The sequence below is a fragment of the Ovis canadensis genome, chromosome 19 (genome assembly GCF_042477335.2).
Source record: "Ovis canadensis isolate MfBH-ARS-UI-01 breed Bighorn chromosome 19, ARS-UI_OviCan_v2, whole genome shotgun sequence".
Classification (NCBI taxonomy): Eukaryota; Metazoa; Chordata; class Mammalia; order Artiodactyla; family Bovidae; genus Ovis; species Ovis canadensis.
In genome coordinates, this window is record NC_091263.1 from 65,883,243 (window position 1) to 65,896,595 (window position 13,353).

General features: G+C 60.2%; 1 protein-coding gene and 1 long non-coding RNA gene across 7 annotated transcripts in view; one reads left to right on the forward strand and one right to left on the reverse strand.

The window, feature by feature from the left end:
• The window catches only part of LOC138424804 (cadherin EGF LAG seven-pass G-type receptor 3), a 39,208-nt gene that overhangs the window by 22,794 nt on the left and 3,061 nt on the right, over positions 1-13,353 (forward strand). Inside the window, exons 34-49 of one of the 6 annotated variants that reach the window (XM_069562195.1) lie at positions 470-1,355; positions 7,548-7,706; positions 8,008-8,147; positions 8,381-8,491; positions 9,014-9,177; positions 9,372-9,536; positions 9,613-9,765; positions 10,151-10,233; positions 10,318-10,465; positions 10,706-10,819; positions 10,969-11,046; positions 11,361-11,456; positions 11,548-11,654; positions 11,832-11,901; positions 13,004-13,096; positions 13,189-13,301. In XM_069562195.1, the coding sequence (XP_069418296.1) occupies positions 470-1,355; positions 7,548-7,706; positions 8,008-8,147; positions 8,381-8,491; positions 9,014-9,177; positions 9,372-9,536; positions 9,613-9,765; positions 10,151-10,233; positions 10,318-10,465; positions 10,706-10,819; positions 10,969-11,046; positions 11,361-11,456; positions 11,548-11,654; positions 11,832-11,901; positions 13,004-13,096; positions 13,189-13,301 (2,680 nt within the window). Of the gene's footprint in view, positions 1-469; positions 1,356-2,622; positions 4,442-5,391; positions 5,581-6,086; positions 7,354-7,547; positions 7,707-8,007; positions 8,148-8,380; positions 8,492-9,013; positions 9,178-9,371; positions 9,537-9,612; positions 9,766-10,150; positions 10,234-10,317; positions 10,466-10,705; positions 10,820-10,968; positions 11,047-11,360; positions 11,457-11,547; positions 11,655-11,831; positions 11,902-13,003; positions 13,097-13,188; positions 13,302-13,353 lie in introns of those variants that run through there. The other 5 variants (XM_069562193.1, XM_070289398.1, XM_070289397.1 and 2 more) reach the window with 5 other exon arrangements.
• LOC138424805 (uncharacterized) lies at positions 3,736-7,313 on the reverse strand. The gene is made up of 2 exons (XR_011250971.1): positions 6,820-7,313; positions 3,736-5,859 (listed from the first exon to the last, which is right to left on the reverse strand). It is a non-coding gene; the product is annotated as an uncharacterized lncRNA (long non-coding RNA).

Below are 13,353 nucleotides of genomic sequence, written 5' to 3' on the forward strand. Positions count from 1 at the left end.
ACCCCAGGGGCCACTCTTGCCTTAACTCAAGGGATTCCTCCCTGTCCCCCTGGAAGGTTTCTTCCCCCCAGTTGTGCTTTCCAGGGGTCCCAAGGGGTTGTCCCTGACCCAGCTCAAGGGGGTCTTTGCCTCTACTCCTGGGGGACTGCTCCTGCCCCAACCCTGAGGATCCCTGTCCCTTTGACCCTGACCTGGGGGCTGCTCCTCCTCTGATCTTGGGGGGTGGTTTGCCCCTACCCCCACAGCAAGGGGACCACCCCTCTCCTGAGACCGCGGGTTACTGCCACCTTACTCTAACCCCTGTCCTGCAACCTCTCTGTGATTCCCAGGAGCGGCCTCTGTACCCTCTCCCCAAATGGTTTCTGCCCCCAAGTCCGTTTCGCAGGGATCCCAGACGCTGCTGTGTCCCTAGCCCCAGGGGAGTTCGTGGCCCCGGACACACACTGTCCCCCGCGTGTTCCTCCCGCAGGCATACTGAAGAACCGGTTGCAGTACCCACTGGTGCCACAGACCCGGGGCGCCCCTGAATTGTCCTGGTGCCGGGCAGCCACCTTGGGCCACCGCGTCGTGCCGGCTGCCTCCTACGGTCGCATCTGTGCTGGGGGCACCGGCAGCCTGTCACAGCCCGCCAGCCGCTACTCTTCCCGAGAACAGCTGGATTTGCTCCTGCGGCGGCAGCTGAGCCGCGAGCGGCTGGAGGAGGCCCCTGCCCCCGTCCTGCGTCCCCTGAGCCGGCCTGGTTCCCAGGAACGCCTGGACGCTGTGCCAGGCCGCCCGGAGCCCAGGGATCGGGGAAGCACCCTACCACGGCGGCAGCCACCCAGGGACCACCCTGGTGCCACAGTGGGCCGCTTCGGGTCACGGGATGCGCTGGACCGAGGGGCACCCTGCGAGTGGCTGAGCACATTGCCCCCGCCCCGTGGTGCCCGGGACCTTGACCCACAGCCCCCGCCTCTGCCCCTGTCTCCCCAGCGGCAACTCTCAAGGGACCCCCTCTTGCCATCCCGGCCCCTGGACTCTCTGTCCAAGCGATCGAACTCAGGGGAGCGGCTGGACCACACACCTAGCCGGCACCCCTCACGAGAAGGCCTTGGGCCACCCCCGCAGCTGCTCAGAGTCCGGGAAGCGCCCACCAGCGGCCCTAGCCACGGGCCCTCCACAGAGCAGCTGGACATCCTCTCCTCCATCCTTGCCTCCTTCACCTCCTCGGCTCTCTCCTCCTCCGTGCAGTCCTCAGGCACGCCCTCGGGCCCTCACACCACCGCCACCCCTTCTGCCACTGCCTCTGCGCTCGGACCCTCCACGCCACGCTCCACCACCTCCCACAGCATCTCGGAGCTGTCGCCCGACTCAGAGTAAGTGGCGTCCAGCCACCTGCTCACACCCCCGTCAGTTTAGGGCAAGCTCCCATGCACCCTGCCATATATTCTGCCACTAGATGGGGTCAGGTTTGGCAGAGAGCGTGGGCTGCCCCGGGCTTGGCACAGCCAGGGAGCCACAGGCTGAGGGCAGAATTCTGGCAGTGAGCGGGGTGATAAGCAGGTGGCTGCGTGACCTGGGCCTCCACCTCCTAGATGCAGGAGGCGAGTCAGGTGCCTTCCAAAGGGCTTGAGCTCCTGGAGAGGGGAGGGCAAGAGGTAGCCTGGAATGTGGAAGGGGAAGGGAGGAGTCTCTGCTTGGGAACTTTGCTTAGGGTGGAGTGTGGATAAGGAGAAGTTAGACATAGGGTCAGGCTGTGGAACTTCAGTTTGAGAGTGAATCATTCATTCTCTTGCTCACTCAGTCGATACACAGCTCCTCCTGCCTGGAGGCACTGTGGGGTGGGCCACACAGGAATTGAGCTGGGACCTGGTGCATCTCGGGCGATTGTGGGGTAGAGGATGAGACTGGGTACAGCAGTCAGAGAGGGAGTGGGGAGTAGCCAGAAAGGACCAGGACTTGGAAGCCAAAAGTGGAGCTGAGTTTTAAGGGGGAGGAACAACTAGGCCAGGTTCTATGGAGGTTCCTAGGGTGACAAAAGGCTTTGGAGGGAAGGAGACCCTGGGACTGGGGAAGGAGACCATCAGAACCTGAGCAGAGATGAGGGGGAAGACAGGAAGGTGAGGGTGCAGGAGGAGATCTGAGGTGCCCAAGGCTCTGGAAAGATGCAGGGGTGGGGATGAGGGAGCTGGGAGCACCCTGGGCCCTCCTGCAGCCTAGCCTTGGGGTCTGACTGTTGTGGAGGGCTGGGAGGACTGAGCAGGGGTTCAGGCTCTGGACTCACACTTGACCTCTCTGAGCCTGTTTCATCATCTGCAAAATAGGCCTGCGGTAGCAAACTTGTTGAGGTGCAGAGATTTGGGAGGTTTTTTTTTTTGGTCAGGTGTTTAACAGAACCTGTACATAGTAGGTGCTCATTCAGTGCTTAAGAGAAAAGACATAGATGGCTAGTCAAAGGGCCTGGCTGGTGAGACTGGGTTCCAGAATGGGTGAAGGGCTCTAAGAACCGCAGACTGGACATAAGGAGGCTGGGGACTGAGAGGTAAAGGTGATGGGGGAGGCGGCCCGGGTCAGGTATGGTGGGGTGTCCAGGGGGACCTGACTCTCAGCAACCACCTTCAGTCTCCACATTCAACTCTGCAGAGTTCCCAGAAGTGAGGGTCACTCCTGAGGAGCGGCTGAGCAGAAGAGGACCAGCCGGGGTCGATGGAGGATCTGGGCTAACAAAAGAGACTCCGGGACTTGAGGGCCAATCCCGGGGCAGCCTCCCACAACCGCGCCCCCAGCTCTCCCTGTTGCTGCAGCACCGACTGTCCATGCTCGACTGTCCATGCTCGTCTTTGAGCGTGTGCAAGCGTCTGTGAGCGTGTGCAAGCATGTAACAGGCGCGGGGAGTGAGGGAGCTGGGGGGAGGACTTTTATACGTTTTGTACCTTTGTAACCAGAGAGATATGCTTATGTTATTTTTCATCTTTTCTGTCTCCCGGGGTTCTGAGGCTGGGCTGGGAGGGGGAGGGGGACAGAGGGGAAAGAGGTTCAGCGTTTGGGCCCATCTGGGTCCCTGGCAAATTATTGGCTCTTTCCTCTCATCTTAATGGGGAGGATTCAGACAGGAGGGGTAAATGCACCCCCCACCCCCCTATTCCCTGGTTGATCTGCATACTGTCGGGGCCCCAAGTGCAGAATTAATCTTTGCTTTTGCTTGGATGTCCCACAGGGCACACTTTGGGGACTCGGGGTGGGGGGTGGTCTTGAAAACAGGGGTCCTCTGACCTCCTCACAGGGGCTCGCTCATGCTGCCCCTCCCCGTGGATGTGTGTGTTTATTATGCGGAGTCCCTGCCACTTACTGCCTTATGTCCCAGGACTGATGCTGTGGGGCGCTGGTGGATCAGCAGATGTCATGTTTACAGATCTAGGCTGCCCTTCTCCCACAGGGAGAGGCTCAGGCCTCTATTCAGACATTCCTGCAGAGGGTGGATGGAGTCCTCGCCGCCCCTGCCCCTGCCGTGTACAAATGTCGTGGTGCCATTGGGTTCCCTGACACTGCCCCCTGCTAGAATTTATTCTGAAGGGTGATGTCGGAGGGGGAGCAAAGGGAGCAAAAACAAGGGAATTAAAGACTCAGAATGTAGGTGCCACTGCCTCCCATGTTTACAGGAGCCTCCCTGGCCCCAGGCACCGGGCTGCAGGAAGTGACTCAGTTCCATCGCTCCTTGATTCCCTTGTAAAGGGAAAAACGACTGTTAGGACCCAGTTCACAAACTCTCCCTTTTATTACTTCGTCTGATGTCCAGAACTGGGGGCTTTGACATTTTGTTACTTTGTTTACAGGTCAAGAGTTTAAAACAGTTTTTACACTTTGTTTACAGTTTAAAACTTTTACAGTTTGTTTACAGTTGAGAATTTTTTCCCCCCTTTGTTTACAAGTGAAAGGTAGAGAAAGTGGGAGAGGGGCTTGGAGGACCCACCTGTGAGGACCCTGAATCTGGTCATCTTGAGGGGTTTCTAACCCTCTAGTCATTCCAGGCCAAAGGTCAGCCCTGAGTCCCTTATTGAACAGCAGGCCCAGAAGGCCCAGTGGTAAGAGTAGGCATCTTCCTACCTACCACTGGGAACAGCGGCCATGCAGGGCTGTGGAGGGTCTGTGCTGACACCCACCTCCTTCACACATACTCTTGGGAGGCAGTTTTCAAGGAGATTAAAAGTTCTACTTTACTGACTGGTGCCAAATCCCGCCAGCCAGGACCCCAGCTCTCCTTACCTAGAGTGACCCCAGCCCTTGAAGGGTTGAAGGGTCTGCTGCAGGGAGAGGGGGCTGTCCTTTCTATGTCCTAGGTTCTGCAGTTGCCCCTCTCTGGGAGGGGGAGTCCCCCCTCCAGCCCAGTGGCTCCTTTTCCTGTCTGTGTAAATTGTACCGTGAAGCGGCGCTCTGTTTTGGGAATAAACTTCTATAGAAAATGGTTATTGCCTCATTCTGTTTGGGGGTGGGGGTTGGAGGGTGGCTATGAATGATTTCCTGGGGTTGACCTTGGGGGAGAAATCTGAGCACTGCCCCCTCCTCCTCCCCGAGAATATTCGGCTATTTTTAGCTCATTTCATTGAAGATCTGGACCAGGTTGCAATCTCATCCTGAATTCTGTTCCATCGACTTGAAGTCAGGCTTGAAGTATGAGCACAGGGTAAGGCCCCGTCAAGGCGGCAACTTGACGGCTTCCTAAGTCTGCCCGGCCTGCTGCCCTGACTTGGCATTTACTCTGGCTCTCAAACCGACCCTAGGAACTGCCCTCAGTCTATTGACACCACTGACCCCTAGCTGTCATCCCGCTCATCAGGAACCCAGGCAGAAGCCTTTCGACCTCATGTGCTTCCTTTGGGGAGGGTGGTCGGGGGTGGGGGTGGGGGGCGGAGCTCGCAAACTTTCAGGTCTGTGTGTCCAGCGTTGAAGGGAGCCCTTGAGCCCCTCGGGTCTTAGAGACATGCCAAGTCTCAGGGGTAAAGCCTGAGGGTGGTGCCCTCATGGAGGCATGAGAGGCCCCACGGACCCGGACACCCCACGGCGAGCTAAGGCTCTGGTCATCAGCCGCGCCCCTGACACTCTGCTCCCCACCCCGAGGGCACCCTCCGCAAGAAGCCAGGACCTGGTGTCAACCCCATACCACTGAGGAACCAGCTCAGGTCTTTAATCCCGCTTAGTCCCACAACCCTCTCAGGCAAGAGAGTTAGTTAGTCAGGCCACGAGGAGGAGCCAGAGCCAAGTCACAGGGGAAGGAAAGGGTTAAATCTCCCTCCTTAGGGTTCGCTGAGCCGGCGGAGCGTCCCTGAAGCCCCGCTCCGGCACGCTGATTGGCCCAAGCCTTCCCTGTTCTGCCCGGGGATTGGCCGCTGGAAGTGAGCTTCAGGCCTCGCCTCTGTCCCGGCCCCGCCTCTCGGGCTGTAGCGGCCTCTTGCTCGAGCTTGGGAGCTACTGCCTCTCGGATGCCCACCAGCCATGGGGCTGTCGGAAGCGCCGGGGTGAGTGCAGGGCGCGGCCTCAGTTCCTCGTGTTCGAATGCCCGAGAAGCGGACCACCCCTTGGCCCCCGAGCAGGCGCCCGGCTTGGGTTAGTTAGGAAAGGGGAGGGAGTACCACCGAGTTCCGAGCAGGCATTTCCCGCCTGGCGCGCCTCTGTTTACCGCTTTGTGGATTTTCTGCAGGCGGCTGCCCAACCGTAGCGAGGGATGGGGCGGGAGCCCGCGCGACCCCAGCCCCTATAGGCTGCGAGGAAAGCCGCTCCAGCGCCGTCCGAGGGCTAGCCAGGAGCCGCCGGGAGGCGGCTGTGTGCGGAAGAGCTCCGGCCCAGGAGGTGCGCCGGTGCGGCGCGTTGGGGCCCTGGACGTGGCTGCAAGAGTGTCCATAGCGGGGGCTTGAGTACACCCAGCGATGCAACTTGTCCGGGAATGAGCGCTCCGGCCCTTCTGGGTGCCGGGCCCTCCTAGGGGGAGGGGCCAAAGAGCTAGGCCCCGCCCGCCAAGCGCGGGTTCGGCGGCGCGGGGGGGCGGCGGGGGGGCGGCGAGGGGGCGGGGGTGGGCGCCCTGTAAGACCTCGAGTGACTCACGGAGGAGGGGCGAGGGGGGCTCAAAGATCTCTGTGAGTCGGCCATGCCAGTAGTCTCAGGATCGTCCTTGCACCCACTCCACTCCCTCCTTCCACCGGGACATCCAGGTTAGAGGCCCTTTCCAGGTGAGCTCCTGCCCGCCAGCTGGGAACCTTACCTTAGGTCAGAGCTTTTCACAGGTCAGAAATTTCCTGACAGGTTAATGCTTTCCCCCTGAAGAGGGGAGCTACTCTCCAGGTAAGCTTTCCCCCTCTGAGATCCCTTCCTAGGTGAGAGCTTTCCCCACTCAGAGCTTACCTTAGGTGAGAAGTCCCTCCTGATCAGAAGTTCCCTGGCAGGTGAAAACTTTCCCCCAGGTAAGCGCTCACTCTCTAAGAGCTCCTATTCCCAGGGGAGAACTATTTCTGGGACAGCTTCTCCCAGGTGAGGGCGCACCCAGGTAAAATCTCCTTTCCCATGCCTGTGAGTTCAGTCATGGCCTACTCGGCGACGCCATGGACTGTAGCCCACCAGCCTCCTCTCCTCTGTCCATGGGATTCTCAGGGATCGCACCTGTGTCTCCTGAATTGCAGGAGGGTTTTTTTGTTTGTTTTACCACTGAGCTGTCAGGGACCCCTAAGAACTCCCTCCCCTCCACCCAGATCTCCTATTCCAGTGAGATCATTCCCCTTATTCAGATGGTAGCCACTAGGCAGATCAGAGATTCTCCCCAGGACAGACCTCACCTAGTTGGTGAAAACTTACCTGTCAGGGAAGAGCTTCCTATTAGGCGAGATCCTCCCAGAGATCATCTTCTCAAGTGAGATTGTCCCTCATTAATAAGGGAGCGTCCCTTTCCAGGCTCGAAAGTCTTCCCTCCTGGTGAGAACCAAGCCCCTGGGTTTCCCATTATGGGGCCTCAGTTGTCTACCACCTGGACCGTGTGACTGGAGCCCTGCGGGCAGTCTTAGCCCCGATGCTTTGCTTTTCTTAGAGCCGCCTCCTCCTATAGAGAGGCTTGCCTGCTATGCTGGATTCCTCCTCCCGTGTCTGCACTCTCAGACAACACGCACTGGGCTCGTGGGGCGGCTGGATAAGGACTCAGACTGGTGGGGATTGGCTGGCGGAGAGCAGGGGTTGGGGGAGGAGGCTGGGAGGAGCAGTCAGCCTGCAAGCTAGATTGGCGAACAGCAAAGGCTGGGCAGCCACACCTGGGCCGAAGTGTGGCTTATGCTCATCCTGCTGTCTCTTTGTGGGGGACTTTGGCCCAGCGAGAGTTTTCCACTAGCCAAAGTTCAGGTACTGCCCCTGCCTGGGCGTGGGCCTTGGGGCCTGCAAGAGGCAGCTAGGGGGTTGGACCTGTCTAGATCTTGAGACCTAGAAAAGCCAGGTGGGGCATCCTCCAGTCCCTGGTGGAGGTCTAGGGGTGGCTGGGCCAGGTTGTGCCCTCACTGTTTCTGGCCTCACCGCCCCCTCACCCCCACACCCACCAGAGAGAGGGACACGCAGGCACTGCTGTCCAGGATGCAGGCCATGGAGCTGAGGCGGCGAGACTACCGTGTGGAGCGGCCGCTGCTGAACCAAGAACAGCTGGAAGAGCTGGGGAGCCGGAGCCCAGCACCAGTGACGCTCCAGTGGCGAATCTGGTTTCGGTAAGGTTGACAGTGGGCCCTGGCCAGAACCGAGGGAGCCCCTGCCTCTGATACCTACTTGGGCTTGGGCTTGGTGGCTCAGTGGGTGAAGAATCTGCCTGCAATGCTGGAGACCTAGGTTCAATTCCCAGGGTCGTGAAGATCCCCTGGAGAAGGAAATGGCAACCCACTCCAGTATTCTTGCCTGGAAAAATGCTGTGGACAGAGGAACCTGGTGGGCTGCAGTCCTTGGGGGGTCACAAAGAGAAGGACACGACTAAGCAACTAAACCAGCACCTAATACCTACCCTGGTGTCCCCAGGTGCTCCCGTGCGCGGGCCCAAGCCCTTCTGCTTCAGTACCTCCCGGTTTTGGCCTGGCTTCCCCAGTATTCTGTGCGTGACTGGCTTCTGGGTGACTTGTTGTCTGGCCTGAGTGTGGCCATTATGCAGCTACCACAGGGTAAGCCGCACTTGACCTGGAGACTGTACCCTCAGCCCTTGGATGGTGATCCTGACCCTTCAAGGCCTTAGCCTGTGGTCTGTGCACCCCACCCCCACCTCAACCCTCGCCTTCCCCACGGCCCAAAGCATGACTCCTGCCCCTGGGACTATGGTGCATGACCCAGGGGCAGCATTTCCGCATCCTTTCAAGCCCCTGACCTCAAGTCTACATTGCTACCATTCCACCTCTAGGCCTGGCCTATGCCCTCCTGGCTGGACTGCCCCCCGTGTATGGCCTCTACAGCTCCTTCTATCCTGTCTTTGTTTATTTCCTGTTTGGCACTTCCCGGCACATCTCTGTGGGTGAGTGGAGCCAGGCCTAGCCTTGCAGGAGCATGCCCGCATTCCCCATGGGGGCAGGGAGAGGGGGCACTGAGCAAGGCAGAGAGACCTAGGGAAGAGGGAGGGAGGCATTGGTGTGGGCATTCTAGGTAGGACTGGGCCTCTGACCATGAAAACACAGATTCAGATGATCAGAGGCCCTGACCCAGGAGGATGTGGTGGGTGAAGCTACTCACGGGGCCCAGACTTGGCACAAGCCTGGAAGCCTGAGTCAGGCCTTGCGCCCTTCCCCATTCCACTTTTCGCTAGCGGAGCTGTCCTGAGTCCATGGACACAGCCTGGGCAGGGGAAATGATGCTAGGCACCCTCAAGAGCCTTGGAACTTGGGGTGCGTACCTGACCGTCAGCACTGCCCTCCATTAGCACAGCATAGTCTGCAGACATTTGTCTAGAACTGGTGTCTCCTGGTCGCTCCCTTAAGACCCAGAATCCAGGGCAAGCCGTGTTCTCCCTTCTTCAGACCACCCTGATCTGCCCCTGCAGGCACCTTTGCCGTCATGTCCGTGATGGTGGGCAGTGTGATGGAATCGCTGGCTCCGGACGACGCCTTCCTGCTGGGCTTGAACTCCACAGTCAACGTGACAGCCAGGGACGACACCCGGGTGCAGCTGGCCTCCACTCTCAGTGTCCTCGTGGGCCTCTTCCAGGTGCAGAGCCATCAGGAGTACATGCCCCTGACTGCCAATCCTGCCCCGCACCCCCACCTCACCCCATCTGACAGTTTCCTCTGAGTGTCTGACCATCACCGCCCCCTCATCGCTCATGATCTCACCTGCCCTGGGCTCTGCCCCGGCCACCTCTAGGACCCTCACCTCCCCTGATTGTCCCGTGCACCCCACAGGTGGGGCTGGGCATGGTCCACTTCGGCTTCGTGGTCACCTACCTATCAGAGCCTCTGGTCCGAGCCTACACCACGGCCGCGTCTGTGCACGTGTTTATCTCGCAACTCAAGTATGTGTTTGGCCTCCATCTAACCAGCCGCTCTGGACCGCTGTCCCTCATCTATGTGAGTGAGGGCAGGGAGGAGGGACGGGTGGATGGGCCCGGACCGGGAGAGCTGGCCGTGACCCTGCCCCCCTCAGACAGTACTGGAGGTCTGCTGGAAGCTGCCCCAGACGGTGGTCGGTACCGTGATCACTGCCATCGTGGCGGGAGTGGTGCTCGTGCTGGTGAAGCTGCTGAATGAAAAGCTACGGCGACATCTGCCCATGCCACTCCCCGGGGAGCTGCTCACGGTTGGAATTCTGGGGGCCCCTCGGGGGTGGGGATGGGGTGGGGGGTGACTTGGGGTAGGGGGGTGGTGGCAGACTGGGGGAAGGGTAAGTGAGGAGAGTCCCTGCCTTGTGGGCACCCCCCAGGTATTTAGAAACTAGCTGGAGTGGGGACTGAAGACGGGGTGGTGGGGAGGGGGGAGCCCCAGCAGACCGCTCCTGGCAGCATCTCCCTTTTCTCAAAACGGTCGGTCGTGTGCTGCTCTCAGCCTATCGCTGCCTTCTCCCCACCCCTCTGAAGGTTTCTCTTCAGGCTTCTTGCTTTACCCGGCAAGTGGTTTCTCTGATTTCTCCCCCGCTTCACCGCGATGGTGCCAGGCCCTCCCCTGACCCGGTCCTTTCCCTGCAGCTCATCGGGGCCACAGGCATCTCCTACGGCGTGGGCCTGCAGCAGGCATTTGGGGTGGACATCGTGGGCAAAATCCCCGCAGGGTGAGCTCCAGCCCCTGTGGGGTCAGGGAGGGTTGGGCGGCCAGGCCCAGAACCTTCCTTTGGCCTCACTGATGCCCCTCACAGGCTGGTGCCCCCGAAGGCCCCCCACCCGCAGCTGTTTGCAAAGCTTCTGGGCAATGCCTTCGCCATCGCTGTGGTCGGGTTCGCCATTGCCATCTCGCTGGGCAAGATCTTCGCCTTGAGGCACGGCTACCGGGTGTACAGCAACCAGGTCTGGGGAATGGGATGCGGGTCACGGGGTCCCCAGACCCCAGCCCCTGGGAGGGGGTAGGGGGATGGAGTACCAGGCGGGAGATAGGGAAAGAGCACACAGATGTGCGGGGGCCGCGTGGGGGACTCGGGACAGTGGCCGAGTCTTTGTGGCTGCAAAGTGGATGTGGAGGTGGGGGTGCGTAGGCCTGGACACCCCGCACCACTAGTGACGTGTGCTCGCTCCTCACTCCCCGCTCAGGAGCTGGTGGCTCTCGGCCTCAGTAACCTCCTTGGGGGCATCTTCCAGTGCTTCCCTGTGAGCTGCTCTATGTCTCGGAGCCTGGTGCAGGAGAGCACCGGGGGCAACACCCAGGTGGGCATAGGTGTGCCTCTGTGGGCCTGCTGCTTTGCTGGGTGGTCCTCCCCCTGCTCCCCCTCCCCTGGCTCCCCCTTTTCCCCCCGGCTTTCCCCACTTCTCTCCTGCACTCCAGCCCACCCGCCCTGCTTATACCCACTCCACAGGTGGCTGGAGCCGTCTCCTCCTTCTTCATCCTCATTATCATCGTCAAACTGGGAGAACTCTTCCAAGACCTGCCCAAGGTGAGCCCCTAGCCCACCCAGTCAGGCTTGAGGGCCTGGGCCAGGCCAGGAGCTCAGAGCAGTCCATCAGGTCCCAGGAGATGGGGAGGGATACAGGGTCAGGCTGGAAATCTCTGGGGAGAGATTTGGAGTGGAGGGGCAGGAGTAAAAACTTTTGAGCATCAGAGCGCAGGCGTTAGGTTCCGAGGGAAGGTGATTGGTGTCATTGAGGGTCCTACCAGGCTCTCCAGGACAGTCTGGCTCATCCAGGGGATTCAGGGTGGTGAGCAGCCAGCACCTCTCACCAGCCCCTGGTGGCCCTCCTCGTCCCCTAGGCGGTCCTGGCCGCCGTGGTCATCGTGAACTTGAAGGGCATGGTGATGCAGTTCACCGACGTGTTCTCCCTCTGGAAGGCCAATCGAATGGATCTGGTGAGATGCCTGGGACGCTGGGGACGGGGTCAGGGCCCTCAGCCCCAGTGACCCTGCTGGAGTCTGTGGACCACGACCCTTCTATTTGCAGCTCATCTGGGTGGTGACCTTTGTGGCCACCATCCTGCTGAATCTGGACCTCGGCCTGGCAGTGGCAGTAGTATTCTCCCTGATGCTAGTAGTGGTCCGCACCCAGATGTAAGTCACCCCTTTGATGTCGTCCCCCCCATTCCAGCTGGTGAGGGGACGAGGTCCCCACTGGCTTCCTCCAGCTTTCCCATATCTTGCGGCGGGAGGAGACCCCAGGCTCCTCAGAAAGCCCCCATTGCCCCCTCTCCTAACGCCCCCTTCTTGTGGCACTGTCTCCTTCTACAGGCCCCACTACTCTGTCCTGGGGCAGATGCCAGACACAGATATTTACAGAGACCTGGCAGAATACTCAGGGGTGAGCAGCAAGGGCTAAGCCAGGGGGTGACGCGGATGGGGAGGGATGGGGCAAATGGGATCATCTCTTATCAGCACCTTCCATGCCTGGCGCAGGCAAGGGAGTGGGGTGGGGTGCTAACGGTGCTTTGGTCCTTGAAATTTCAAGAGAGGAATTTGGGGTCCCCCTACACATACACTCAGAGTGTGGGCCTTGGGCCCCAGGGGTGGGATCCGTCTCGGAGGCAGCAGTACAAGCCCCGTCCTGCAGAAGAGGCCTGGGTCAGGAATGCAGAGGGGCAGGATCCAGGGCACCAGGATGTAGGGAAAGTTGTTTCCGGATCTGATCAATGGGGTTACTGTCCTTTACCTCCTGAGAAGCTTCACGCCACGCTCTGAGAACAAAGGCGGGGGCTCTGGAATCAAACCAGCTCATTTCCTCTGATGGAGACTTGAAGGTTGAGCCCAGTACATGAGGCAGAGTGGCAGGGTGGGTGGGGGGGACATGCGTGGAGGAGCTCAGCTGGCTGGCAAGGGAGGTGGGGGAAGCGGGGGTTGGGGTGGGCAGGGACATGGTTCAGGCCCAAAGGCCGGGCAGAGACCTGGAGTGTCCTGAGATGCGTGGGAGCTGGGGAGGCCTTGGCTGGGCTAGCAGCTGTGGAGGACCTCTGTCTGCATGCAGGAAACAGCCCCCCCAGTGCTAGGGTTGGACACCCAAGCAGAAGCTGAGAGCCACTGAAACCTGGCCTGCCTGCAAGGCTTTCAGGATCATAGTTCCCAGACCAGGGATCAAACCCATGCCCCTGCAGTGCAAATGTGGAGTCTTCACCACTGGGCCACCAGGGAACTCCCCCGGCCTGGGTATTGGCAGAAGGACTGGGGGATGGGGTGGGAGAGGTTGAGGACCCCCTGGAGGAGGAAAAAGAAGCTCTGACAGACCCTGCTGAGGGGTCAGGATGACCTCACCAGCTCCAGGGCATGGGCCACAGGCTGGGCCTTGTGTTGGCTGGGGAGCAGAGGGCTGGGGTGGCAGGTATCGGGGCACACGGGGAGGAAAGAAAGAAGGGCACTATGCAGCTAGGAGGGACGAGGGCTCAGCCACCCCCTACCTGACCTGTCCCCAGGCCAGGGAGGTCCCAGGCGTGAAGGTCTTCCGTTCCTCAGCCACTGTGTACTTTGCCAACGCCGAGCTCTACAGTGACTCACTGAAGCAGAGGGTGAGACCTGGGGTCCGCGGGCCGAGGGCGAGGGGCCGAGGGTCCCTCCTCTCTTGCAACCTGCACACCCCTTGCGCTGTCCTTTGCTGCAGTGCGGTGTGGATGTGGACTACCTCCTCTCCCAGAAGAAGAAGCTGCTCCGGAAGCAAGAGCTGAAGCTGAAGCGACTGCAGAAGGAGAATAAGCTCCCCAAACAGGCAGGGCCCTCTGACCCCTCCCAGCCTGCCTCCCAGCCTCCTGGCTGCTCACCCTCATTC